Source organism: Drosophila innubila (assembly GCF_004354385.1).
Source record: "Drosophila innubila isolate TH190305 chromosome 3R unlocalized genomic scaffold, UK_Dinn_1.0 2_E_3R, whole genome shotgun sequence".
Taxonomy (NCBI): domain Eukaryota; kingdom Metazoa; phylum Arthropoda; class Insecta; order Diptera; family Drosophilidae; genus Drosophila; species Drosophila innubila.
In genome coordinates, this window is record NW_022995380.1 from 12976665 (window position 1) to 13004646 (window position 27982).

At 36.4% G+C, this 27982-nt stretch overlaps 1 protein-coding gene across 1 annotated transcript; it reads right to left on the minus strand.

The window, feature by feature from the left end:
- Positions 1 to 116: 116 nt before the first annotated feature.
- LOC117790415 (maternal protein pumilio-like) lies at positions 117 to 27980 on the minus strand. Its single transcript, XM_034629864.1, has 8 exons — positions 26696 to 27980; positions 23937 to 24812; positions 8622 to 8863; positions 8427 to 8556; positions 8234 to 8355; positions 3925 to 4213; positions 3774 to 3869; positions 117 to 182 (listed from the first exon to the last, which is right to left on the minus strand). The coding sequence occupies exons 1-8, from the start codon at positions 27017 to 27019 to the stop codon at positions 117 to 119; spliced, it is 2145 nt and encodes a 714-aa protein (XP_034485755.1). The 5' UTR covers positions 27020 to 27980.
- Between the last annotated feature and the right edge of the window lie 2 nt (positions 27981 to 27982).

Consider the following 27982-nt stretch of genomic DNA (forward strand, 5'->3'; position numbering starts at 1 on the left):
AAGCGAATCAAAAGGAAAGTAAACTTCAAGTGAAGAAAAGTCGTTAGTTTGGCCTGAAGGCTTATAGCCACATTTCTAATTACTTTATTAAGTAATAAACTTGATGCTTTTCTCCGTCAGTTTTTCACAGCAAAATGAACAAAGTTTTCACACGCGGCGCATGAAGCGTATGTCCCTGAAAGCTGCAATGTTTATTTATATGAAAAAAAACTTTTAGCTATTAGTTGATAGTGAGATTGTTTTTTTAGTTGGTAGTTACAAGTTAAACCAAGGCAAATACCAAGTAAATCGCAACCACAGTTTCCAATTATGTAAATTGAGTGTGAAAGCATTTGAAAACAATTTAATTACTTGGCTTAACAAATTTAAATGAATTTCGTGTCGGGTTAAAGTCAGTTTGTTAAAATGAATTTAGAACAGGTAAAGAAAATTTACTTCCGCTCTTTTTCTTATGTATATATATTTTTTTAATTTTAGATATAAAAGAAGAACAAAAGAACTTTTCTATTTTATCCAAAGAACATGTCAATATTAACAAGAATATTTCCGTCAGCTTGACACTTTAATCGCAGTCTTTTCATGTCAGCAAAATTTATACTTATCAATACAATATATTATGATGCACATGGCACATATCGCACAGACTGCGGAAAATAAAGATGGAAGGGAAGGCAGAGTAAGAGAGAGCAAACACAACTGAGTCATAAATAAAAAATATGCAAAAAGTAGAGAATAAAACGAAACGTCGTTAAAATTGGTTGCACAAGACGTCGATAGGCAACAATATGTTGCCGATAATGGATAATGCATCACGATACGACACGGCGACAATCGCTTCTCCTTCTCCCACCTCCCATCTCTCAACCTTATGTCATTGGTTTTCTTAATGCACCATGCAGCGGTTTCTTTTTTCCGAATTTCATGCATATTTCTTATTAAATGGCGCCGATATTAACACCCCACAAAAGCTGACGAATTGCACGCAAATTGTTCATTGTGAGCAGAAAGGGAAACATGAGGAATTGAGGGATTCATAAGAACGTGTGGCATTGTATGGTAACACAATGCAACGACTTCGACATGAATATTCTGCAATATATGGAGTAGTACGATAAAAGCATTTCTTATATTAAAAAAAGCAGGCAGACGAATATCAAATAAAAATTGATGGAAAATAGATGACAGTTTGAGTAGGCCCCCGTGTTCCTTCCACTTCACCAGCCATTTTCTTTATTGTCTGAGGCCACCATACCGGCGATTTAAATCGAAACTGTGATACGAGTTTAAAGTTAATTTGTCAAATACGACAAGAAAAAAACCCACAAGTTGTGTTTTTCTTTTAGTGTCAATAGATTAAAAATATAGTAATAAAATAAAAAAAAAATTCAGAAATGGAAAAAAAATTGAATTTTCCAAAATTGATGCAGATTTGAAGCACAGACTAAATAATGATAAATAAATTGACATTTCGCAAGAAAATCGGTTAGGATTTCACAAAAAGAAAAATAATCGGTTTCCGCGAAAATCGTGCTGTTGATTGTTCTTTAATTAATCTTTGTACATTGATACAAATAATCTCTTTTAAACGAATAAAATGCATAAATATGTAATTTTTATATATACAAATTTTTCAAACCTAAACTAATTTTTATAGGAGTTACACAACAATATATTCAATATTATAAAATCACAAATTAAAATTAACATTCATTGAAAGTTAATTTATTGTCTGCTGAATAAATTAGTTAGCATTTTTGCAGTGCCTTTGAACGTATTGAAGCTGTTTTGTGTCGTAATGCATGTATAATATTATTCAGCTGTTTGAAGCATTTCTTACGACCAAATGCAATTACATATACATTTGTGGGAAGACCCGCATGTGCATCTAGACAGAACAGACAGATGAACTGAAGCAGATGCTCAAATGGCAAAGAAATCATTATTTATATGCAACAGCAGAGCCACAGGACCGCATATCAACTGCCAGACATATGTACAAATATATGTACATATACATACAGATATGGCGAATGGAGAAAAGGACAATGGCGTAGAACACATTGAAATGAATGCAAACTGTTGCCAAGACAAACGACATTCAAGAGCCATCAATATAAATTTCAATATGACCAAAAACATATTTGCCATTTGCCAATGAAGAAAAATGCTGGCAACACAAACACAATCTCTTGGTGTGAGGTTTAGGACCAGCAGAAGAAAAACGAAGCTTAGAAAAACTAAAACAAATATAAATCAATTAAATGTTAGTTACATTGTAGTTTAAAAGGTTAAAATCCACAAATCATAATCTTAACAAGCTTATTAAGAATTATATTCACCACAACTTGAAAAATAATTTAAAAATTATTATTATTTCACATGTTTGCAATTATTCATATATATATCATTCAAGTGTATACTAAAATGTTCCGAAATAATAGAAAAAAACAAAACAAAAATGTAAAAATTAATCGTATTTGTCTTCGGATACAACAAATACTTGAAAACATCTATCTATGGATAAAATCCAAGAATCTACCAAAACTACAGCTTATGAGATACAAGAAAAATACCACACACGAAAACTTTTCAAACGTGCCCCAGAGTTGTCCCTTTGTACTCTTCAAAGCCAAACAGCAGCTTTAAGCGTAATGACATCAGCTGCCATCCATCCGTCTGTCTGTTTGTCTGAGAGTCCAACTGTAGCTGTTGCTCTTCCTGTTGCTGTTGCCTCTTTGTAGCATACTCTCTGGGGCACAAGTGGCAGGAGTAGCCAAGAAACGAACCGCAGGCCAAAAGGCAAAAAGTGCAACGATAAAGTTGCAACTTGCAAGTTGAAAAGACAAAAGCGATACAAAATTACAAAAGCAACAGCAACAGGAAATTGTGTGAGAAACGGGGAGCAGGAGAGAGAAAGACAAAGAAAGGGAATGCGATAAAAGCGGAAGTGCAGATTGCTCAAGCTTCAGTAGATGCAGCAGCCGGAGCAACCGACTAAAGTGTGTAAATGTCAATTTTCTTTGGCAAGGCGCATCAAAGGGGGCTGCTTGAGGGCGTGTCCACACCGGAAAATAGCAGCAACAACAACAACTGCAACTAAAACGGCAACGGCAACTGCAATATTGATTTTCAATTTGACGCGAAGCGACTTTATCCTAAGATAAAAAGCCAAAAGCGACACCGAAATGACATTAAAGGCAAAAGCGTGGGAGTGAGGCAGAAGAGTGCGAAACGGCAACAGTGGTTTAAGAGTCACTGCGAAAAATGGTCAGCTAAAGCTTAAAAGCAATTTTGCGGCTAATAAATCCGATTTCCGTTTTGTTTCGAAATAAATTGCATGCGAGTCGAATTTGTGGAAATGCTCCTCTATATTTGGGCGAATTGTGTACCGGAAATGGCTCTCAGGGGGCAACAGCAACAACGACAAAAGCAGCAGCTGCTTTCAGCCGGATGCGGTAAATTAGCAGCTGCAGTGGGTCCGACAAATGCACTTATACCCACACAAACCACAGAAACGACACACAAAACGCATGACCTCAATTTGGCAACTTTATAGCAGTCTCATGTGATTAAAAGGTACCCTGTAAAGATTATACAGAGCCCAGCAGACAACTACAACAATAAAAGAGAGTATACTTATTAGGATTACCTCGAGTTGATATTTAGGTGACACAACTCCCCAAAAATTTGCTTATTACAGAGTATTTCCGACTGACAATCCCCTCCATATTGTCAACAAGGACACACGCATATCAAATGAACTCGTCACTCACCTGTACATCAAAATTTTGCTGCTGTTGCTGCAATAGATTGCCTGGAGATTCCATATGATTGGGTCCAACTGAAGCCTGATGATTCAACATCGGTGACTGCAAGTGTTCTTGTTTATAGCAATGATTGTTAAACTTTAGATATGCATCTTACCTGTGCCGCCATTGGCATTCCAGCACCAACTCCATTTAACATCGGTTGTTGCAATTGACTCATCTGCGCTGCCATCTGTTGATGCGCATAGGCGGCAGCGGCGCCACCCGAATTATTACCGCCCAAAGAACTGGCACCTCCCATACCATGACCCTGTCCGTGATCCATGAGCATGTGATTGAAGTGGGGCATTTGTGGGAAGCCGCCATGTTGTGATGGGTCCAATATTGTTGGTGGGCGTGGCAAGGTCTCTTCAGCGGGCGACGGTTGACGGGAACCGGGAGTGCGACTGCAAATTGTAAGAAGAAAATAATTAAAATTGGTTATCTAATTCATATAATAAAAACAAAACTTATGACAATTTAACAATAAGTTTATATTATTTTAAAAACTTATTCTCTACAAAGGAATATAAAATTAAAGAAACTAAAATAAATAAAAATTATCATTAAGTCACTTTGGTTTAATATTAAGCTTTAAAAAATCAACTACTGAAATCTGATTACAGTTGACAAGGTGCTGTTAAAGGATCAAGAGTTGTTGGAGCTACTGTAATTGTTGCTTAGCATCTACACACAGTTGCAATAAGATTGTGGAACTTATTAGGCAAACAGCTTTACACTAAGTTCCACAGTTTAAAACTCAGCTACAGTTTTAGCGGCATTGCTTCAACCGTTTAGCAAATACACACAACCATAGCCAAGACACGCAACCATATTGTACTAAATATCATTTAGCACATGACTGCAAAACTGCAGTAAAATGAATCTGATAAATTATGATAAAGAAAATGAAAAATAGATTGTTAAGTAATTAATAAAAATATGTAACAAATTATCACAATTAAATGTAACTTGTACAGTTTGACAGTCTCTCATAAGACACGCCAGCTGCTAAGCGCACATTGAGAAAACAAAAGACTTAAGCAGCAAACTTGTTAGACAAATTGAATATTTCGGCAGCTATGACGTCAGCATAATATCTCACCAAATGGCAGACAGCCACAAAAAACAAACCACAAAGCCAGCAACAATAATCATACATAATAATAAATTCAGTCGTATTTTACGTCTGGCGCTTTATATGCAAATTAAACTAAGAAACAAAGAATACAACAATAATACCAAAAGACAGCTGCTGTTTAAATTATACTGTGTGTATGTGTACGCCGGGCGTGTATGTGAAATAATTAATGCATTTAAGCAAACGTTAGCTGCAAACAGCAACCAAATAAAATTCATTTCATTCATAGTTCGTGCCAAATCTCAGTCAACGGCTTTGCAACTGCTGTATGCGAATGATTAAGTTGTTGACTCACACTTGGTATTGCTATTTCGCTCTCGCGCAAATTGCTATAGTATTATGGTCGGGTCATTAACACCAAAGTCAAAAAAGAAGTAGCAGCAGCAACTGCAGTCGCTGTGCAACTTTAACGACTGTGACTAAGCTCTGAGCGAACAATGAAAATGCGATCAGTTACTTAGAGTGGACGTAAAACTGTAAGCAGTTAATGAATGTAAAACTGTAATGGCTTATTTGGATCACAGTGCAAGTTTTATTAGTAGTCCGTTTATTGTTTATAGCAATAAATATTGTTTGAAATTTTAATTTATAATAAAAAATTTTCATTATAATAATAAAAAATACAAAAATAATAGTGGTAAAAATTTATAAATTAATAGAACTATAGTTGTTAAACAGTGAAAGTTTTATCACTTCTGTCCACTTTAGTCAACATTTACTGTATTAAACATGTATTTCAAACTTTGGCCAGTTTCATCAATGCATAAAACATATGATGACGCATTCCACCTCCCCCTCTCTCTCCCCCTACCACTATCCACTTGTCACTTTATTAGCTGTCAGACTTTGCCAACTTTGTACGAGGTCAGTTTCATTGGCAACATTCCCATTGCTAAGAACAATATTCTAATCTCTCTGTCTGTTATGCAAGAGAAAAAGTAAATAAATTTTCACTTTCAAAGAAAAAAGCAAAGAAGAAAGTGACAAGCCAAAAGTGGATAAAAAAGGTCAGCAAGTTGACCAAGTTAGGAGCCAAACGAGACAGTCAGAGGTAGACAAGCGACCAAGTTGTTATTGTTGTTGTCTCTCAGTAGGTCGACAGGTGCCCGGTGTAGTAACTGAAGCTAACACAAAAATGTTGCTTTTGTTGTGCGATTGCCTCAATTTAGGCGGCCGTTGAATTTTCGCAACTAAATTTCATTACGCGCCACAAAACGTGCGCGAAAAATTACCTGAGGCGGCTAAAAACAAAAACAAAAAAAGGGAGAAATGACGCGCTAGTAGACTAAAAAAATACCCTGTAAACAGTTCGGATATTTCTGCACACATACGAGTACTTAAAACAATAAATTATAAGATGTTTTTACAAATGCAGCACAGAAATACTTCAGTCAAGCTTTAAGATCGTCTGTACTCCACAGTTAAGAGATACCCTTACAAGAATTTGATCTGGCATACATTAAAAATAAAAATATGCAAATATAGAAGACAAATAAATAAATAAATATATATACATATAAAAGCGGAAATGCTAGCTAATACTGTTGCAAGAATTCTAATTATTTTATGTATAACAAAATGCCATGTATAACAAATTGCAATTTCGGTTCTATAAATTCATTATAGCCTTTAAGCTATGCTTACAGGGTAACAAAAACCTGCAACAACAACAACGCCAAAAACAGAAAACATAAACGAAAACTAATCGAAAAATGCTATAGAAAAAATGTTCAATAGCTTTGTAAGCTCGACGCTGATTTTGTTGTTGCTGTTGTTGCTTTTCTGACCAGGCTCATTGCTGGTGTTGGTGTTTTTGTTGTTGTTGTGATTACTTACATCATAACAGTTATTACGTTTGGCATTGAAACACGTTTTGGCTGCGCCGACCGGCAATGAAATTGCAATAACAACAACGGAAACAACAATTGAAAGAGAAAACCGGCAGAGCAGAGCGACAATAAGAACAACAACAATAACGAAGACGACGACGATGGCAGCAACTACAACAACTACAAAAACATTGAGCTGAAGACCAGACCACGCACGGACTGGTTTTTAATTTTGGTTTGCTTATGCTTTTCAATTGCTTAGAAACTGTAAAAGGCCTAATAAAATGCTGGGTTTCTTTTCTTTTTATTTTGGAGTGCGTATTGTAAGAGGACTGAAGACGACTTTCAAGTGTTTAGTTAATCGACAGAAATTAACAGATAACATAAACGTTTAACCAGATAAAGTTAAGATAAAATAAATAGCAAAAATCTATTCAAGACGTCACTAAAAAGATATTCAATTTCCTCAAAAAAAAAAAACAGTGTTGCAAAACTCTTGATGCCACTGACTTTCGAAATGAAATTACGATTAGTACAAGAGTTCTCTAACAGCTATAAATCTGGCCTACCCTAACCTTACTTAAGAATCCTCAGTTTTAATGTATAATTAGAAAGTTTTCACAAAAAAAAATGAAAATAAAAATTTAAAGACTCAGCGAAATTGTATTAATGAATCACAACTTTTGATATTTGAGTGATACAACAAGAGACAGCAAAAAAAAAAAGCAATGCTTGCCACAAAATGTGGGCCAAGTGGGCAGCTTGACAATGGATTTGATGAATGGACAGACAAGCTGCCTGTGGGTAGAGATAGCAAATGTCGAATAATATAGAAATTTTATTCAATTATATAAAAACCAGATACATCAAAGTGGCTTAGAAACAAAATAAAATTAAAGCTCGTTACAAATTTTTAGGAAAAAGAAAATTATGAAAATTGTGATAAAATATGCTATCCATAGAAAAAAAATTAGTACTGGCCAATATCTGTAAATCATTTACAAGCACAGCAAAACCAAAAAGTTTTGAAGCTTTGATAGACAATGACATATATTTAGTCTTTACTGAAGGCTTAAAAATGGACTCAGTATAGCGTAAATATACAGATCTCAAATTCTGAAAGATTAATTAACCTGTTTTTGTACAATATACATATAAAATGTCTCCTCTAGAGTTTCCACTTGCTTTGCACAAAAATTGACGCAAATCCAGAGCGGAGTTTCTCTTCACGCCTCTCCTTCTCATTCTCTCACTCTTTATTTCTCTTACAATTTAAAGAACGTGTTGGGGGACCTTGAGGAAACCAGTTTGAGCAATGGTATAGGCATTCTAATGTCAATGCCATTGCCCAGACCCAGACCAGACCAGAGCTAGACAGACAGACGGACGGATGGACAGATAGACAGATGGAGTTATGCTGTCAGCTGGTTAGAGTCGGAACAGGGTTGACTACTCACTTGAATCCCTTGTCATCGTCAATGCCATTGACAACAACACCATTTGTATTTGTGACCTGGTCGTCCTTCTTTAAGCCATTTGTGTCAAACGGAGAATTTGCCTTTTCCTTATCATCATGTGACTGCAAGAAACGACAAGTAATTCATATACATATGTTTACATCTATCTGTTATCTATTGGGAAGAAACTCACCTTATCATTATCGTCAAACTTCAAGTTACGCAGACGCGGCTCCAAGCCAGATAGTGGACTTTCCTTGTTGGTGGGTGAGCTGCTCAAAACATATTCAACGCAATTCTTAACGCAAGTCGAGTCACGGGGACTATCAAAGAGAGGGAAATGAATGATTAGTGATATATGAATTGAACAAGTGACTAAAAAACCAACCTTAAGATGCCCGCATTGTTGCTGTTTGACGTATCGGAGGCCCCGCCATGTGGAAACCCTCGTGGCCTGGGCGGTGCCAATATATTCTCACCCTGTGTGGACCAGGTATGATCCTTCCACACTGACGAATGATCACCAACGCCAGGTATTTGCATAGGATACAATGTACCGCCTGGTGTACTAGATGCGCCACTTTTGCCATCAGATTTCTCCCACAATTTCTTGGCAGTCGATGTTGTAATCTGAAAGGAACAAGAAAAGAAGCAAAGATGAGTTCAACTTTACTATTGAATAATGAAGAGCATCAATAATTTGCATGTTTGTGGACACTGCCATCAACTCAGAAACCTCACTTTCATCCCATTTACGCTGCCCAGTTTCCACAATTTTCCCTAGTTTGCAGTGTCCTCATTTGTTTCCTGTGCACAGTTCTGCTGGTTGAGCTGATAACTTTGTTTGGCATTCGCTGCTAATCCAATCAGAGTCGAGTCCAGGCTCTATAAACTTTTATCATGCTCAACTTTTATGGCACATTTCTGTTGACTCTGACATTGTCATCTGCTTCCTGGCTTTCATCACCTCACGCCCAACGTAACCACCTATTTACCCTCACTACTAGGAGGCATCCTGTTGTCAGGTCAATGGAGAGCTAATGAAATCAAATTAGCTGCCGTAACAATTACATCGCTTAAGAATTTCACATCATTACTGCCTTTAGCTCTTTAAAGGCGATTAAAGTCAAACTTTTCAAAAATATGAGAGCTTTAAAATGAGTCTTAGCTATTTATGAATTAAAATGGTTCTTCCACACATTCTTAAGTCTTAATATTGAGTATATTTTCATCAGTTAATAGATTTCAACTGTTCCTAACACATTGAAGGGATTATAATTTAAACAGCTATTGACAATAGACTATTGTAGATGAATCACACAAAAGAATACCAAAGTTTACATAAGTATTACGTTTGTATTATGCACCAGAGTTATTTGTAAACGAATGACGTTAACTAACTTCACAGTTACATAACGCTATACGTAACGCGTATCAGTCGCATCAATATCCTCTCACTTGGCTATAACATGTCATGTTTGGGCCACTGACCTCTAAGCAGAATGCCATTGCAAAGAGACACACACACTCAGACACAGACACAGCACACACAAAGAACAGAGGGGCCACAGTTGCGATAGAGAAATAAATCATATAGGGCTAAAGAGCGATTGGAAGGATAGAGAATGAGAGAGAATCGCACATCAAAAGCATTTGCCAGCCAGTTACACATTTCTCAACAGTCTGTGGCAGCTGTAAATAACCAACAACTTATGAGCTTTTGCTTTGGCTTTGCCTCGTTGACAAACTGCACTGCAAATGGGCAGATAGACAAACAGGCAGACATAGAGACATAGATACACAGAGACAGAGGGACGTAGAAACAATCCGAGACTCAAGAGTTGACGGTTGCTTCATCTGTCAAGCAGCTGCCTGCCTCTAGCTTGACTCAACTCAACTCGACTCCATTTGTAGCAACTTTAGACTGCAGCGACATTTATCGCATGGCAAACATAAGTGACTGACAAGTGTTTTAATCAGTTGAAAGAGAGTCAGACCTAAACACAATTAGCCAGAAAGTAAGACAGAGAGAGAAATATAAAGGTAGATTTACTTGAACAATTGATAATATGCAAATATAAAAATCATATCATCAAATTTAATATCCAACTCTTTTGTTCCCTACATTCCTCACTTTTTTCTCAAGGGTCCACAACATGTGTCGCAGTCAGAAAAGTTGCCTAATTAACTTTTATGCCACACACATTTTCCCATTTGAATTCTCGTTGTCATAATGCGTCAACGCGACACGTGCCACAAGGCTGGCAACATCATTTTAAATATTTAATATGCCCATCACTGGAGAGGCAACAGTCAACAGTTAACCAAAAGCCGCAATTCCACAGCTGCACTCTTCATTCTCCCCCCTCAGCGAGAACTGTGAAACATTCACATTAAAAGCGTTGAGCACATAATCTGTTTAAAGGCGATTCAAGTCATTTTTATTGGCACAATCAAAGGGTTAGCGATGATTGGAATTGAATTATGAATGTATATCACTTCCTTATAGAAATATTAAAAACTAACCATATCATGGCGAAAATTAAAGACTATCTGAAGCTTATAAATAAATAAATATAGCGGGCATCTGATAAATTATAGTATAATAGGGTCTATGTTAATGACTATCTATCAATTTACTTTCGGAATATATTCATGTATCCTTTATGAGATTTGCTTTTAAATTGTTAAACTACATTAAACGTTAAATTTTTTTAACCTTGCGCAAAATTTTCTAAATGTCTCAGGGTTGCCAAGTTTTCTATAAATGTGTTTTCTACCACAAACTAGACAATGTCAACCGTGCAATTTGAATTTCCAAAAGGCCATGCCACAAATGGCCAAAGAAAAACTCTGCAACAAACACACATACAAAGCACGTTTGTTTGCCAATATTTGTGGAGTTCAAAGCAAAAAATTTTAAATATTGAAATATTAGCTTCAGGCATACCCTGTAAATGTATTGAAAATAATTTTATAATTTTCTTTACTTTTAACATTTATATTTTATGTGTTAATGGTATGTCTACCAATATGTCTACCCGACATAAGCGATATGCACATAGCGTATAACGCAAATATACATAAAGAAAAAAATGTAAAATATTGAAATATTAGCTTTATTCATACCCTGTAAATGCATTGAAAATAATTTTATAATTTTCTTTACTTTTCACATTTATATATTGTGTTAATGGTATGTCTACCAAAATGTCTACCCGACATAAGCGATATGCACATAGGGTATAACGCAAATATACATAACGACACATCAGCTTGAAGTGTGAAAGCGTCAACAGAAAAAAATTGCTTTTAAAACTGGGCCTGTTACACGGATTACCATAATAACAAAATCAACAATTGCTGCTAAAAAACAATAACAATGGCTAGTTAATCGCATCTGACGCAAGTGAAAAAAAAAACAAAACAAAACGTTAAACTGGCCGTAAGAGCGATGTGGGTCACACCAAGCAAATGAGTGGAAAATTGAATGAATTTATCGAAAAATCAAATTAAATTATTTTACTAAATTGCATTTAAAACGAAACGTTAATAAATTAAAATGTGCAACGAGTTTCGTTTTGTATGAAAATAGAACAATAAATAAAATGCGGCGCCCAGCAAAAAACTTAAAAGAAAAACAATTTAATGTTATCGAGACGGATCGACTACTCAATACCACGTAAAACCCGCAATAAGATTAAGCGGATGTGATCATTATGTATGAATAAAATGATATTACAAATTATAGTTTTGAATTATCTTAATATTTGCACAATTTTAATATACCCTTGTCGACAATGTGTGCAAGGTGGAAAGACAAATTAGCTGTTTTTGCATTTTTGACGACTCTTCATTCAACAGCAGCCCCCTACCAAAATAAAAGAAAGTAATGGAAATCATTTTCATAAATAATGCGGCAAAAATTTTTAATGAGTAAGCAATAAGACCAAAGAAAAAGAACAAATTAAAAGCTTCTGTAGACAGAGACAACGAAATGAGTCAACACCAGAAATGCGATGAGAAGAAAAATCCGAAAAATATGTGTTCGCTCTTCTACCGCTCCACTTCTCCCCCCAATTTCCTCATCACCCCTTCTTGAGAGGAAAAACAGCTCAAAAGAATTACAAAAACCAAATCGTTCATTAACTTGTCCTTGACTGTGAAGAGATAACAACAACAAGTGCAAAAACAAACACACAACTCACTAGGATAGAGAATGAGAGGGAGGCACACTGGGTAGGGAGCTGAAAGGGGTGCAAGAGAGCGAAAGAGCGAGAGAGTTTAACACAACGGCGAATAAACCGGCCCCAAAAATATGCGTGAGAGATAAATGTAACCAAAGACAACAAAACGACGACGAAGAACGTGCACAAAGTAAACCGACGATGAGGCGCAAAAACAACAAAAGCCAAGAAAAACATAGCAAAAGAGCGCAGAAAAGAGCGAGTACTGTGAGTGAACGCGAGAGAGAGAGAGAGAGCGTGACAGAGGGAGGTTAATGAGGGTGAAAAATGGGCTCGTGAACAACAAAAGTTTCCAAAAATCTAGTTCAAAACATAAAATAACAATAAAATAAAAAATCAACAAAATATAAAAAGAAGGAACAACAATTTAAAATGTACTCTGCATATTTTTTAATTACATTTTTTTATAATTTTCGTATTATGGCCGGCTCTTGTAGTATATTGTAAATAAGATTTTTGTATTTGCCTTGGATTTAAAATTAATGTGTAGTAAGAACGAGATGTAAATGTTTAATAAATAATCCAAATTAACTTAGACAATTTTATCGAGTAAATAATAGATTAATTCAATATTTGTTTTCTGTAAGCAAAGCTTATCAAGAGAATATGAAAATCAAAATTATAATTCAAATTCTTAAGTAACTGGAATCGCCAGTTTGAACAAGTTGCAACTATAAAGTTGCTTTTATAATTATAATTAATTACCACAGTTTTGCCAAAGTCAAGTAATTGCGAATGCACGTGCCTCAACTGTTACTGACCTTCACGCCAGTTTCATTCAAATTTTGATAACTAAATTATACCTTTAACTCGGACAACCTTTCAAAACAACCGAAAAACCTCAACAAGTTTTTAGTTAATGAGCAAAAAGCAAATAGAATTCAATGGGCGAGTGAAGAGGCGTCACAGCAAGCACAAACAACATAGTGTCTAACAAAAAGACAAACAATGCACTTGACATATATATAAGACAACAACAACAATAACAACAAGGCAAACACTGACCAAAAATGTTGAATCGAAAACAACAAAAAATTACAATAAGCAAAAGATGTTTGTACATAACACAACATTAAAATGTGACCATATTTTGTGCACGCAAAGCTGTTGACTTTGAATTTTATTGCGAGTCTAACTATTAAACTGAATCGACTGGATATACCGAAAAAATAAAAAAAGTGAAAAAAAAATAAAGCAATAAAGCAAAGCAAGCAACACAAGCAATGAAAATTACTTTAGTCAGCAGTAGGACGAGAACAAGAGAAACGATGTAAGAGCGAACAGACAGGACTGCTTCTTAATTTACCTAACTATATTCATATTTTCGGTATTTTTTAGTCGATGTTAAATAAATTATAATAATTTTCTATTTAATACCAAACCTTGGTGAATAATTGCTTTTTATTGTTTATCGATTCAATTAAGCAATTGCGAAAGTGCGTACCACTTTACTTTTAGCCATTATCCACTGTACAGAGTAAAAGTCTTTTTTTTTTGGTGACTCTTTCCATCGATTTTTGTTTGTATTCTTGGTCAAAGGGGCAACAAAAGTAAATGCTGATAAATGCGTCTATTGCGCTTTTCAATCGATGCCGTTGAGCATATTTATTTAGGTTGCCTCCCCTTCGCCTCCTTGTTACATGACAAAGCTGGGAGAGGGAATGAAGTGGGGGCAACTTGATTTACAATGCAACGTTGCATGCGCGCAGCTTTTTGTGAAAATATATTTTATTTGTTTAAAGATACAATAGTTTTGCATAAATAAACATGTACGTTTTGGAAACATGTGATACCAATTTCGCACATTTTTGACTATATTAATCAGGGAATAACACCGGAACCGATTCCGGCACCGTTAACCGAAACTAACCGTTTCTTTTTTAGTACCGGATCTGAGACCGTAACCGAAGTAAACTCTGTCCAGAACTGAGTCCCGAAACGTTTAAGCCGTTACGGTTAAAGAGTTGACCAACTTCAAACTGTCATTTTGGTGTTGATTTGGCCTCTAAATTCATTTTGCATTCAAATTTTACTAAGTTCTTAGAAACAAACATTTTTCTATAGATTCTACTAGATTTTGATTTCGATGCTAAGGGTCCCCCCTTTGAAATTTCGAAAATTCAAAATTTTAAATCTCAAGTTTTCACTTTTAATCAACTCCCTATACCGTAATTAGTATAAAACAACACTTTAAACTTGATTCTGAGAACTTTTAATTTTTTGTAAAAAATCATGCCAAACTGAACAAAAATTTGGACTTGTAAAGGGCTAAATCCGCAGTCTAACCAACTTCAAACTGACATAACTTGATCAAAACTGAACCGATTTTCAAGCAGAATGTAATTTTGATCATGTTTTGGCCTCTTAATTCATTATGCATTCAAATATTTGAAAATATTTGCGCTTCTGCTTGCCGCGCTTCTTAAAATCATTTTCAATTGTCACTTCAAGCCAATCAATTTCGTCTTACTATTCAATTGGCATTACTTGAGCCGCAATTTCAAAACACTTGACAAGTTTCACAGCCAAAAGTTGGCTACGAACTTCCTCAAGTTGCAACTGCATTGGAAAATTACATCATTGCAATACCACAAAAGTTCTTATGTTAAATTTTAGACACGTGACAGCGTTACCAAAACAGAAAGAGAGAAGAATAAATGGTAGAGAAAGAGTAAGGTGAAAAGCGGTGGAGCATTTTCTTCTATAGCAATATTTGCAATTTTGTTGTGGTGTTTATTGGATTTCGTAAAATACCTCCTTTTGTACCGCCCTTAAGTTAACTGTCATGTCTTCCGTCGTTTTCAGCCTTCTGTTGAAATTGTCTTCAGCTGTCGTCCTTCTTTTCGTTTTATTTTCCCTTTTCGCTTGTTGTCCGTGCAGTAAACATTTCCGGCGCCTCCTCGCACAACTTGTTCATCCTGTGCACTTAATCAACCAATTTCGCCCAGGTGTTGTAGTTGCTGTCAACCCTGACTTCATAATTTGCCTACGCGTTATGATTGCAATAAGTAAAATGATTGAGTTGTCCTCACTGTACTGGAAACTAATCAGAGAATCACGACAGTATCAACGAGCAGTTTGATAACAAATGACTTGTAACGACCGATTGAACTAAAAGTCAGGTGTATTAAAAAAAAAAAAGAATATAAGCGCTCTTATATGTAATAAATTTACAAAAAGAATCTTACTGAATTCACATTTGTAACACTAAGTACATAAATGTTGTACTAGGCCTGAGAAAACATTGCATTATAATCGAATAATTGGTTAGAGGTAGATAGTAAGGTAAAAAATAATTTATCTGACAAATAATGAGCAACGAGAACACAAATCACATATTGTATACAAAGGATTAGAATATAGTTAGAGGTCAAAATTATACTATTAGTAATGACATATTAATATTGGCTAAATAGAAGCAATGATTAGTCAATTAATTGAATAGAAGCAATACGTTTTGGATGCCCATAAATTTAAAATGATCGAATTGATATTGCTTTTATAGTTTTTAGTTGTCATCGTCATTGTTTTCAGGCACGCCCATTCCGAAGCATTTGGCTAATCAAATGATGCCAACAACGTAATCAACCGTGAAATAGACTAGACTGAGCAAGGGAGACCCCGACAGACACAGATACGTACATATATTTGAATGTGTCTATGCATTGCATATAATTGAAACCGGAAAAAATATATTTTCATGTAAATTCCTTCGAAAAAGCGAAACCAGTACCCAAAGGGGGCAAAAAATATATATGTATATAAAAAAAAAGAAGGCAAACAGCATAAAATTTGTGTACAATAAAGAGCCCCGTACAGCCCCTCTCTTTTTATCTGTAGTGCCCCCCATAAGTTCTTATTTTTTCTTTCTCTGTCTCTCTGTGTTTTCTGTTTTCAGTTAGGGTTCAACTACGTGAAATGCATATAAAAACAATTGGCTGGGCAAAGGGAACCGCAAAGCGTTTTTATCTATGAAACTCAGGCCAGAGAAACTGAAACAGCTGAAAGAACCGAAACCACGGCTGATGCTACTTTTGCCAGTCGCTGGTTTCTGTGGTTGGGGTCATATTTTGGAGTGCGATTTGTGTTATTATATAATAGCAGAAAAGTATACAAATTCAGACTGTTTAATTTTTTATATTCTGCTTGGGAACCATTAACGAAAATGTTTTATAGCTTTTTATTCTTACGTTGTTGGCAAATTAAGTTTCATCTGACAAAACACAAAGCTTGTTCGCATTAGTTTAATTAATGAAGTGTTATGAATGCTAAATATGTACGTATATCGTTTCTGGTGTGGGTATACTATTAGACTAATCAAGTTATGATATAAAACGAGATGATTAAGTCAATGAATAAAGTTTCAGTTGTGAATCACTAAGTGACAGTGACAAATTAGTTCTAAGACTCGAATTTGATTGAACTTGTTGTAATCGTTGATATTGATATTTAATATTCATTTGCAGTTAGGCTGGACTACAATAAAACTCTACGCCCTTTATATTATTCGATTAAAGTGATTAAATATATTGTTTCAAAATGCGAATAAAAGTTAAAAATTAATCACATAAAAATTAATTAGGAATAAAATGAAAATACGTAGATAATTACTAACGAATAGACACAGCTGTGAACAATCAAATGGTAAAATCACAAAGAAAAATCAGCTAAAAGACAATAAAAAAAATCCAGAACAGGTGCAAAAAGTAGTAATTAACAAATAGAGCGAGTACATAATTTCTCATTAAAAATGGTTAAGTCAAATGCTCGACTTAAAATTCGACTTGTTAAATACGAATTGTATTTTCACATAATACTAAAAAGCTTTGACAAGTTGTCCAACTCACGACAACAATTTATCAAAAACATCTCAAATAAGTGTACTTAAAGTCAATAAAACAACAAATGCGTTTACACTTGTTTCTATCAATCAAAAGAGACACGCAACGAGCAAAGTTACAAGCTGAAGAATATTACACAGAGAGAGAGAGGAAGAGAGGGAGAGAGCAAAAGAGTCAGTTACGTAGCTTTACCATTTCCTGTGTGAGTGCAACATCCTCGGCAGTGCGCGCATCCAACATAAAGTCGTGCAGTAGCATCATGAGTAGGCTGCGAATCAGCGACAAACGACAAACGATCCAGAGAGAGATAGAGAGTGCGAGAGACCCAAGGTAATGGCTTACATACAGACACGCACACTCACACACACACAAAACACGTTACACAGATTTCGGTTTGCTGTTGTTTTTGTTGTTGGTGCTAAATTTATATTGTGGAATATCTATGATTTATATATGAATTACGATATTGATTTTAACTTTTCAAGAGCTTAAATTATAGATGAGCATCAGCTGTGATTTTCACATAGAACACACACACACACACATAAACATACGCACATATGTACGTATAACAATTTGTATAACACTTTGCAATCTTTTACACCATTTATTTTGTTACTTTTCACGAAACTTGGCGTAATTCTTCACGCGCTTGATTGTTTGTATTCTCTTCTTGCCCCGCAACAGGCGTGTAAACTTATATGTATATACATATATGCACAAACAAACACACACACAATAAAAAACGTGCTTAACGATCACCGGACGGATGGGCGGGGGCGGAGTAGCCGGGCAAAAATTGTACACCGTGCAGACGAGTCAACTGCTGCGGCCAAACTAAAATTCTACGCGGCAAAGCGAAAACCTGACGAATCGCAAACAGAAAAAAGAGAGTAAAACGCGTGTGAGAGAGAGAGAGAAAGAGAGCAGCGGTGTAGCAGCTGTTGCTCGCGGCGATAATACATAACATACACATACATATTTACATACATATACATAATAAGCAGCAATTTATGCTGCTAGCTAGGTAAAGCAGAGTGACGTCGACGCTAATGAGAGCAAAAAGCAAAGCTTTAAAACCGGCAGCAGCCCCTATTCACATTCACATTCACATTCACGTGTGCAGCTAAGCAGCGCTTATTGTATTCTATTTCAGAGTGCATATGTCTGTGTGCGTTAAGCCTCATTTGGCATAGTTTTACGTAATTTGAGAGGGAAGAGAACAAGCTTTGGAGCGCAGCTTCACTCGATCAAGAGAGTGAGAGTGAGAATGAGCTTGATATGTGAGCTTCAATTCAGAGTCAAACTGTCGCAAGCAGCTGTTTAATATTTACTTAAACAACAACTTGAAGAACAAGACGTCTCTTATATATGGAATAAAAAAAATAAGTGCACACCGAGTGACTCAGCTAATACGCCTCACAATTCAAAGCGTACAGTGGTAAGCCGTGGCTGACAATTAAAATCACTTGACTTAGAGTCAGCAGGCGGCAAAACTAATAATAGCAAATTAATTTGTCAAGTAATTTGACGCTGCATTTAAAATGTTTATTTAATTAATGCCAATAATTGTTTATCGCTACACAGAGAGTCTCGCATAAAGCTATGCTCAGAATAAATGTTGCTCACATTACTATCAAGCAGAGCACAATAAAATTATGCGAGCGAGCGAGCGGGAGAGAGAGTGAATGAGAGAAGAGAGTAACTAAACCAGGTCTAGCCGGCAATGCAAATCAAATCAAATCATAACTGAAATTGACTTAGCTGTCGGCACCGTTTGCACCAAAGACAACAATAAATAAACAATCATTAGCAGCATCGTCATCATCATCATTATTAGAAGAGTGTTTCGTATTCTTTGGTCTCGTGTTGTTGTTGTTGTTGGAAAATTGCAGGCAGGCAAACATTTTTGCTAATTGGCAAACGCGGCAAGCCAAAGAAACGGCAACAACGCTGCAGCGCTGCCAACGTTGACGCTGACGCGACGTTTGCTCAATTAGAAGCGAAACGGGCAGAAGTTACTCTTGATGGGATGAGGGGGAGGAAAAGTAGTAGAAACGAATCAGAGTGCAGAGTGTGTGAAATTAGAGACACTGTTGCTCGCAGAGGGGCAACAAAGTACGTGCATATGTAGAAGAACAAGTACAACAGTAACAATAACAACAACAGCTAATTGTTGTGTTACTCTAGTCCAAAGTGATAAAGTTAACAACTCTAATGATGATAGTTTCAAACTTAAGAAACTGCACAAGAGCTTCAGGTGAGAATTGCAAGAAACTGCCAAATTAACTAGAATTTAAAAAAAAAAATTAAAAAATACAAGCGAGAAAATGAAAACCGTGACTATAAAAATACCCGTAGCATATTTTTAGGAGCTTGTGTTACTTCAAAAATTAAAACAGACATTACTGCCGTTCTATTTAGCCAAAGTCTCAATCTGCCTGCTACACACTTTTCAACGAATACAATATACTCGTTGTCTTATTTTGTAAGTAACAGGCATAATTAACTAGTCCCTTTGCGAGGGTTGACGCTCCGCTACATGTTTTCTTATGTACCATATTAAGATCACATCTTAATTGACCAAGGAGCAAATATTTCGTATTCTAGTTGATGATTTAAAAAGCTTCTCAAGTTGCCCCAAATCAGAAAGCAGCACCGCCTTCCATTAACAGTGGGCAACCAACAACAACGGCGAATGACAATAAAATAAAAGCTGAGCTCAAAATCAGACACCACACACAAGCAAAAGCACAAGCACACACACACTCACACACACACATTAAATCATTACAACACACGCAAAAAGCCCCAACAAGGAGAAGAATAAGCAAGAGAAGAGACGAGAAGAGTAGTAAGAGTAAGCAGCATGCATAGCGTGCAAAACAGAACAACAATTACAACAACAACAAAAACAGACGGACTAAAAGCATATGTATGAAGAAGCGCATATACAAAAATAAAAGAAAAGAAAAAGTAATAAGAACACATACAGAAAAGAACATGAAAACAGAGCGAACGCAAGTAGAAAATGCGAATGCGCCACATGCAACGACGACGATACAACAACAACGTCAACAACAAAACCTGAAACTGAAACAAAGCGCTGCAGACGTACACAGTGATGTCGAGGGGGAGAGGGGGAAAGGGGAAAAAGGGAGGTGTGCCGGGACCGCCGCACCGCGCAGTTAAGCGCAAATCAATGACCTACGACATCAACAGCAACGAGAGCAAACGCACGTAGAAATAGGGAATGAGAGACACAGTGGATGAGGAGATGAAGAGCGGGGAGCTTGTAATAGTGTTGAAAAGATGAAAATTGTTGGGGCCTGTCCTTGTCACACACATACACACACATACACACACATACACACACAACAGACAGCAGAACACAAAGATAATGCGCTACAAAAAAAGTGGAGTAGCAGCTACAGCATAACAAAAGCTCTGACAAGGCAACTCACACACAAGCAAACACACACACACACTTTGATCTGTCTCTGTAGTTCTCTATCTCTATCTCTCTGTCTTTGTGGTCCTGCTGCTATCCTGGCATAATTGCAATAAATTTGTTTTGTACTGCGTTGCTGTAGCGCAAAAGGAAGTTGTTGCAACAAAAAAGGTAGCGAACAGTCAACAATAATGGGACCAAAAAGGACACAAATTGAAAGCGGAATGAGCCAAGGCAAAGTCGGCGACTAAATGCTCTAATGAGTAACATTGAATTTTTAGTTTAATAACAAAAAAAAATAGCAGATCATTTTTAATTAAATAAAATGTATATGACAAAAAAAAAGGTAAATATTCATTTGGAAAATAAAATACAGTTGGTCAAGTAGCGCTTTTGAAAATTTCAAAATTTGCCTATTATATTTTGTTATTATGTTTTCTTGTTATGTTATATTTTCTTACTTTATATTAAGTAGTTTTTTGTGGTCTTAGATCAAGTTACAAACAAAAATTGGAACAAGAATCATTGGGTTTAACTGTAAAAATAAAAAAAAAAAAAGCGTATGCTATTTAACTTTTTTGTTTGCCATAACAGTTACATACCTGATCAAAACAACTAGATATACATCACAGGTAATTCGATTTAAATGATAAATCCTATTCCGTACAATTCCACAACTGCAACAATTTGATGGAGATGGAATCTAATCGATTCGATTGTGAATGAGTTGAAAGAAATTTTGCCGCAAATGCAACCCACCTGTGGTGTTGCACAGTGGCATCTCGACCAACCAATAACGAATTCAACTCTTTGTTTTGCCTCCTTTTGGACTGGCTGTCGTTGTCGCATGCCAAGCGCCACAAATGTAAAGCAGAAACATCAACGAGTGAAATTCTCTAATTAAAATTACTTTTCTTATAAACATTTTTGTCATAACAAAAACCGCAGGGGCAATAGGGAAGATAGGACCAAAGATGGACTAGGGGCACAGAAGAGTATGAAAGAATAGCAAGTTGAGCTAGCTGAGAACTCATTAAGTCCAAGCCAAGTATTAAATTCTTTTTATTTATAAATGCGAGTGGTTTCTGGGTACAATGTATAAATGCCTCCATAGAACCACTTTGTTGGTGCCTCTCTCTCTCTCTCTCTCTGGTTCTTTCTCGCTCTATGCCTCTATCTTTTTCTCTATATTTTCTCTCTCTCTCTGTGTATTTTTGTTGTATGCGCAATGTGCGCTTATAAGGTAGAAAATTGCAACCGGAATGCATTTTTAGTGGAACAGAGACCACAGACGGTCTTTTAAGAAGTGCGAGGTAATAAGAAGCCATCACTAAGCACACAGCTAACAGACACAAAACTCACAATCATGTCTCAAGTCTAAAACAACTAGCTGGTTCTGTGAGAAGACAAAGCAGAAGAACCAGAAGTTGCAGTTTACCAGTTGCATTATTAAAGCTTTGTAAAAACATAATAAACATTCTAAGCCAAAAACAATCATGATTACCGCCCCAATGGTTGAAAAATATAAAAAATAATTAACACATAATTAATTCAAAAGAAAAATCTTTAATTCGGTATTATTTTTTAATAATTTTTGTTATTAATTTAATCATTAAATTTTAATGTTTATAAACTATATACGTAGTAATTCCCCCAAAACACTTAACAAGATTCATCCATTAAAGTTACACGATATTCCGACAATGCTCGTGCTGCTTATAGGCTATTCAAAAGCCCAAAGACAATCAATTCAGAAAATATGAAAAAACATTTCATTCGTCCACACACACACACAAAAATATAATTTCACACATCAATTTGTAGATGGAAAATATGAGAAAAAATACCAGCAATAACAATCATCAATTTTATGATCCGCCTATGAGGAAAAACTTGAAAGGGCAGAACGGAATTGTGAAATGAAAATAAAAATAAAAAAAACATTGCAATTTACAGCTACAAGTTTTTGGGGGTTTGGTGAGGCTGTTAGGGGGGATTACAAAAAGCCATAAAAGCCAGGAAAGCCATACCAACAGCATTATTGATAAACCAAAAATTCATGAGCAAATTTAGCGATACGAGCGAAAAATGGCCAAAACTAAAAGTGCAACTAACATAAAAAGAAGCTTTTTAATGTGATGGGCAATGGAAAAATAAATAAGAAAAAAAAAGTAGGAAAACTTTGAAAAACAAACTTTGAAATCTAAATGTAGAATTCCCATTAAGACTTTTCGCTAATAGCTTCAAGCTAACTAAATGTACCGTTAATCCTATTAGCTTAATTTAAGGTTTAAGCATGTACTCAAGGCAGAAAAAAGAAAAAAAACAAGCAACAAGTAGGGAAAACTTGTGATAAAGCCGGAGCTTCAAAATGTATAAGAACTGAACTAGGAGATACCCTTCTATAGGGTATACAATATTATTTACACTCAATCATATAGTTACTATTCTAGTCGCTTTTTAACTATTTATTATAATGGATATCGGGAGTAGATTAAGAATTGATTTTGAATTGTCATTGTGATAATGTCAACAACTAAGCAGCTGAGTAATCTATGCATGGAACGCGATTCGACGAAAGATAAAATATATCTACATATATATAATAGCTTTATCAAATTTGAATATTTTTTTGTTGACGTATTTATCTTTAAAAACAGTTAATAAGATGTTTACAACTTTTACCAGCACTTCTCAATAAAACAACTAAAAGAACATAAAAGATAACGATGAATCGAACTACGTGTACTAGCTCAAAGCAGCAGGAACTTTAAAAATAATGTAGAATAAGAAATTTCAGTTTACAAAATCTATTCTTTATATTTAATACAAGCTTACCAGGCTCAAATCATTAAACATTTTATTTCAACTGAAAATTTAGCACAACCAACTTTAGTTTGTCGTCCGATATTCGCACCAAATACTAGATAAAGCTTATTTTTCAGCGAATCCATAACAAATTGGCTCTCAATATCTATTCATAAATGACACCAACATTTGCGTATGCCTATTTTATCATCATCAATCATTGACGATATCAACAATTACGACAAATGATTGATTTAACCATATAAAAATGTGGATAAGAAACCTATCTATCTGATTGAATGGTTGGAGTATCCCAAGATAGAAGTACCCAGTTCTATATTGATTTAGCTACTCACCGCTGCATTCCGATTGGCGGCGGCAGCGGCAGCGGCTGCAGCTGCTGCTGAGTTGTTCATATATTGATTCTGTGGCGGCATTAGAGCTGCTCCCATCACGGCAGCGGCGGCGTGTGGCTGTCCGCCCATATAGACAAAATCCTGTGGTCCGCCGGGCGGTCCCAATGGTGGCGGTGGCTTTGGCATGCCACCATTCATTCCTGGATGCATTGCACCTGAATGGTGATCGTACATGTTGTTTGTTGCAGCTGACTGTGCATACGGTGGCATGTGGCCCAAAGCAGCACCGGCGGCAACAGCAGCGGCCACTTGGTTGTTCATAACATGACTAAGCAGATTCGAATTGTACTGATGCTGGCCGGGATGTGTCTGACCTTGGCCTTGTTGTTGTTGCTGTTGCTGCTGCTGCTGTTGCGCCTGTTGCTGATTTTGATGCTGCTGTTGTTGCTGCTGCTGCTGGCTGGGATGCTGCTGGCTCAAGCCGCCCAGACCATTGCCATTACCCAATCCATTGCCACCACCCATAAGATGTTGCGGCGGTCCTTGGGCATTTTGTTGCTGGGAATGCTGCTGCTGCTGCTGCTGGGCAACAACTGCGGCGGCTGCCTGTGACATCATGTGATTGTGTTTAGCCACAGCGGCCGCCTGTTGCATGGCCGCCATATTGGCTGCGGCAGCTGCCATCGATGGATGATGCAGTCCGCCGTTGGTGCCGCTGCCTGTTCCAACATTGCCCATGCCGCCGAGACCGCTGCCGGCGCCCATGCCAATGGTGCCAATTGCTCCAGGTCCGCCGTTGTTGCCATTGCCAGGCGGTGCTCCAGGTGCTGCATTAGCAGGATTCATTGGCGGATTGTATTTCCATTTATCCGGATTCTGCAAAGGCAAATACAGATAGAAAACATAAACATAAGCACGTTGTTTATCCTTAAAAGTTGTACAACTAATCAAAACAAAACAAGTATGGTCGAGATCCTGACCATAGGATACCCGTTACTTATTTCAATATATATAAAAGTACTTTAAAGAAATTACTTGAATTACTTTGAAAACATTAAATCCGATCTTGATGCGATTCAGTGGAGTAATAGATAATATTAATAAATAACGTTAATTACCATAAAAACTGTATAATCTAAAAAACTGTGTGGCTTTTCGCGATTTGCGGAGGCGGAGGGGGCGTGCCAAAAATTTGAAACAAACTTGATCTGCGTGGGGTCTATAAAAATCTGTGTGCCAAATTTGGTTGCTCTATCTCTTATAGTCTCTGAGATTCTTTTGTTCATACGGACGGACGGACGGACAGACAGACGGACGAGGGTTGGAGATGCCTCCTTCTCCCTGTTACATACATTCCAACGAAGACAATATACCCTTTTACTTATTTTTTAAGTAACGGGTATAAATATGTTTTCATCTCGCCCATCGTTTATGCAACCTTTGGTATCCATTTCACGGTTCTTTCTCATGCACCCAGAAGCTGGGCTCTAATAAAGAAACATCCCCCAGACAGTCTAAAAACCTGTCAGTCTGTAATGTTTTCAGCTCATTCGGCTTGGCAGTCGAAAAGTCACGAAAACAATTATGACTTAACTGACTTGATGATACCCTACTGTTTCTTAAGATACACAACATTTCATTTAAATCTCTCAATGGTGTTTATATTTCATAACAATCTTTAATAATGATCAATATAATGATTCAGGCAACTACATTTTTTTACTTAACTGATATACTTAAATCGGTAATAATAACATTATTATTATATTAATATACGTTCAATATATCTTCACGTTTAATCTCAGTTAACTTAAGCATTCTGGTATTATGGAAAATGTATTAAAAAAATCGTATATGCCCGATTAATCATATTTTTTAAAGGGTATTAATAACCAAATGACTAGCAGGAAAAGGAAACAAACTCTGAAATGCCACAGGCAAAGGAAGTCGTTCGAAAAACGAAAGGGAAATTCCTTTATAAGCTGAATAAAGCTAAATTCAGAATACTTAACATATTAAAGTTTTCATCTTGAAACAAGTTTGGAAGTTAGTTATCCAATGTAGCTATTTAAATTTAAATAAAAAAAAACTCTTTCTTTTATAATCATGGGTGCCACAGTAAACGAAACCAACCGAAAATCTCTCAAATCTCTATACATTTTTGGGAGATTTTCGGTTGGTTTCGATGTCTGTGGCACCCCTGAATGTTTCTTTCAAGTCTCGATGGTGCAATCGTAGTGTGGCCAAAGTAGTATTAGAAAGCTTCTTTGAAATTAATCGATAACTTGGCTTGTACTACACAAGACTTGTACTAACTAAGAAAATTATGTCCCTTTTGGCGAACCGCTTTCATTTGAGAGTGATGAGATTAGAGTGCACCTGGCAGATGGCCAAAACTAACAGTTCAAAAATAAAACAAGTATAAAAGTCGAGGTGCTTGACTTTAAGATGCCTAGTAGTTGTATCTTTGCAGGCATACAAAATTTAAAAAAAAATAAATAAATAAATACAAAAAAAGAATGATTCGAGCTCGAATCGAAAAAAAAATAAATTTATGATCTATGTTAAAACTCTATTGATATCTTTTTTCGATTAAAAGATACATTTTTAAAATTTGTAATATGTAAGAGTAGTGGGTCAAATAAGCTGAGTGCTACTCTATGTGTGTATACATCGTCACAAATGTAGCAGCCTCCTAATCCTTTGGATACTGGGCTAAATATGCAAATGTGAAAAGTATGCTCATTTATGGTACTCACATCGATGCCGTGTTCGTCGCCGCAGGCCCAGCGTGTCTGCTGCTGCTTCTGGGCAAAGTGTGCGGCATATTCAGCTGCTGCGGCGTCATGAAGTGTGGAGCCAACGGGTCCAACGCCACCGACACCGGCACCCGGAGATGGACGCTGCTGGAATACATAGCCAACGGCAGCGGCGGCTGCTGCTGCGCTTGCTGCATCCACATCCTGCGAGGAGGCAACAACATTGTTGCCACTACGCGTCCCGCCACCTACAACGATGGCGTCACTGCCAACGCCGACGCCGCCGCGTCCGTTGCGATCATCATTGCCGCCCAGAAACTTCATGTGTTGTAACTGCTGTTGTTGCTGCTGCTGCTGTTGTTGTTGCTGCTGTTGTTGTTGCAAATGTTGAAAGTATGGCGAGGGCGGTGGCGGCAGAGGCGGTGGTCCGTAATGTTGCTGCTGAGGATATGGAGCCTGTTGATGCTGCTGCTGATGCTGCTGCTGATGCTGATGCTGTTGCAGGTGATGCTGCGGCGATGGCGACGTTGGTGGCGCTACCGTCGATATCGAGATCGTGGGCGCGCTTAACAGCTCAATTTTGGCGGCTTTTTGCTACTCAGCTGATCAATTGGCGCGTATTGCAAAAAAAAAAAAAAAACAATAGAAATAAACGGCGAAAAACGAAACGAATTTTCGACGGCACGGGACGAGTATAACAGTTTAAAAGCAACTGACGACGATACGTTACGGATTACGTCGCGCTTACGTTACGGTTACAGTTTAAAATAATTACGAGCACGTCACAGTGCACAGTGGTGCAATTACGTTGAAAATTATGCACAAATCTAAATCCGTTTATATTATTGTTGCTTTGGTTTTTATACACAATTTTCTCTTGTTGTTTATCGTAGTTGAATGTGTTGTTGTTTAAACATGCATAGAAACCACACTTTGCTCTTTCTTAATATTTAATATTGATTTACAGCGATTCAAGAGATTTAATTACATTCGTCGTATTCTCTTTAATTTTTTTTTAAACACTCAAAAAAATTATCTGCATGTTTGATTTTGTTTGCGGGTTTTTTTTCCTCTTTTTTTTACAAAAATTTACACTATTTAACACAAATTATGAATAATATATTACACAGTTAAACCAAACAAATAAACTTTTTCAATGCATAGAATAAATACGTATGAGAATCGGTTAAACAATATTTTTTTACAGATCAATTGAAATTTGTTGAGATTGAATTATTTTTTTAGGTTTGCAGTTGTTGTGGTTGGTGGATTGAATTATAATTAGGA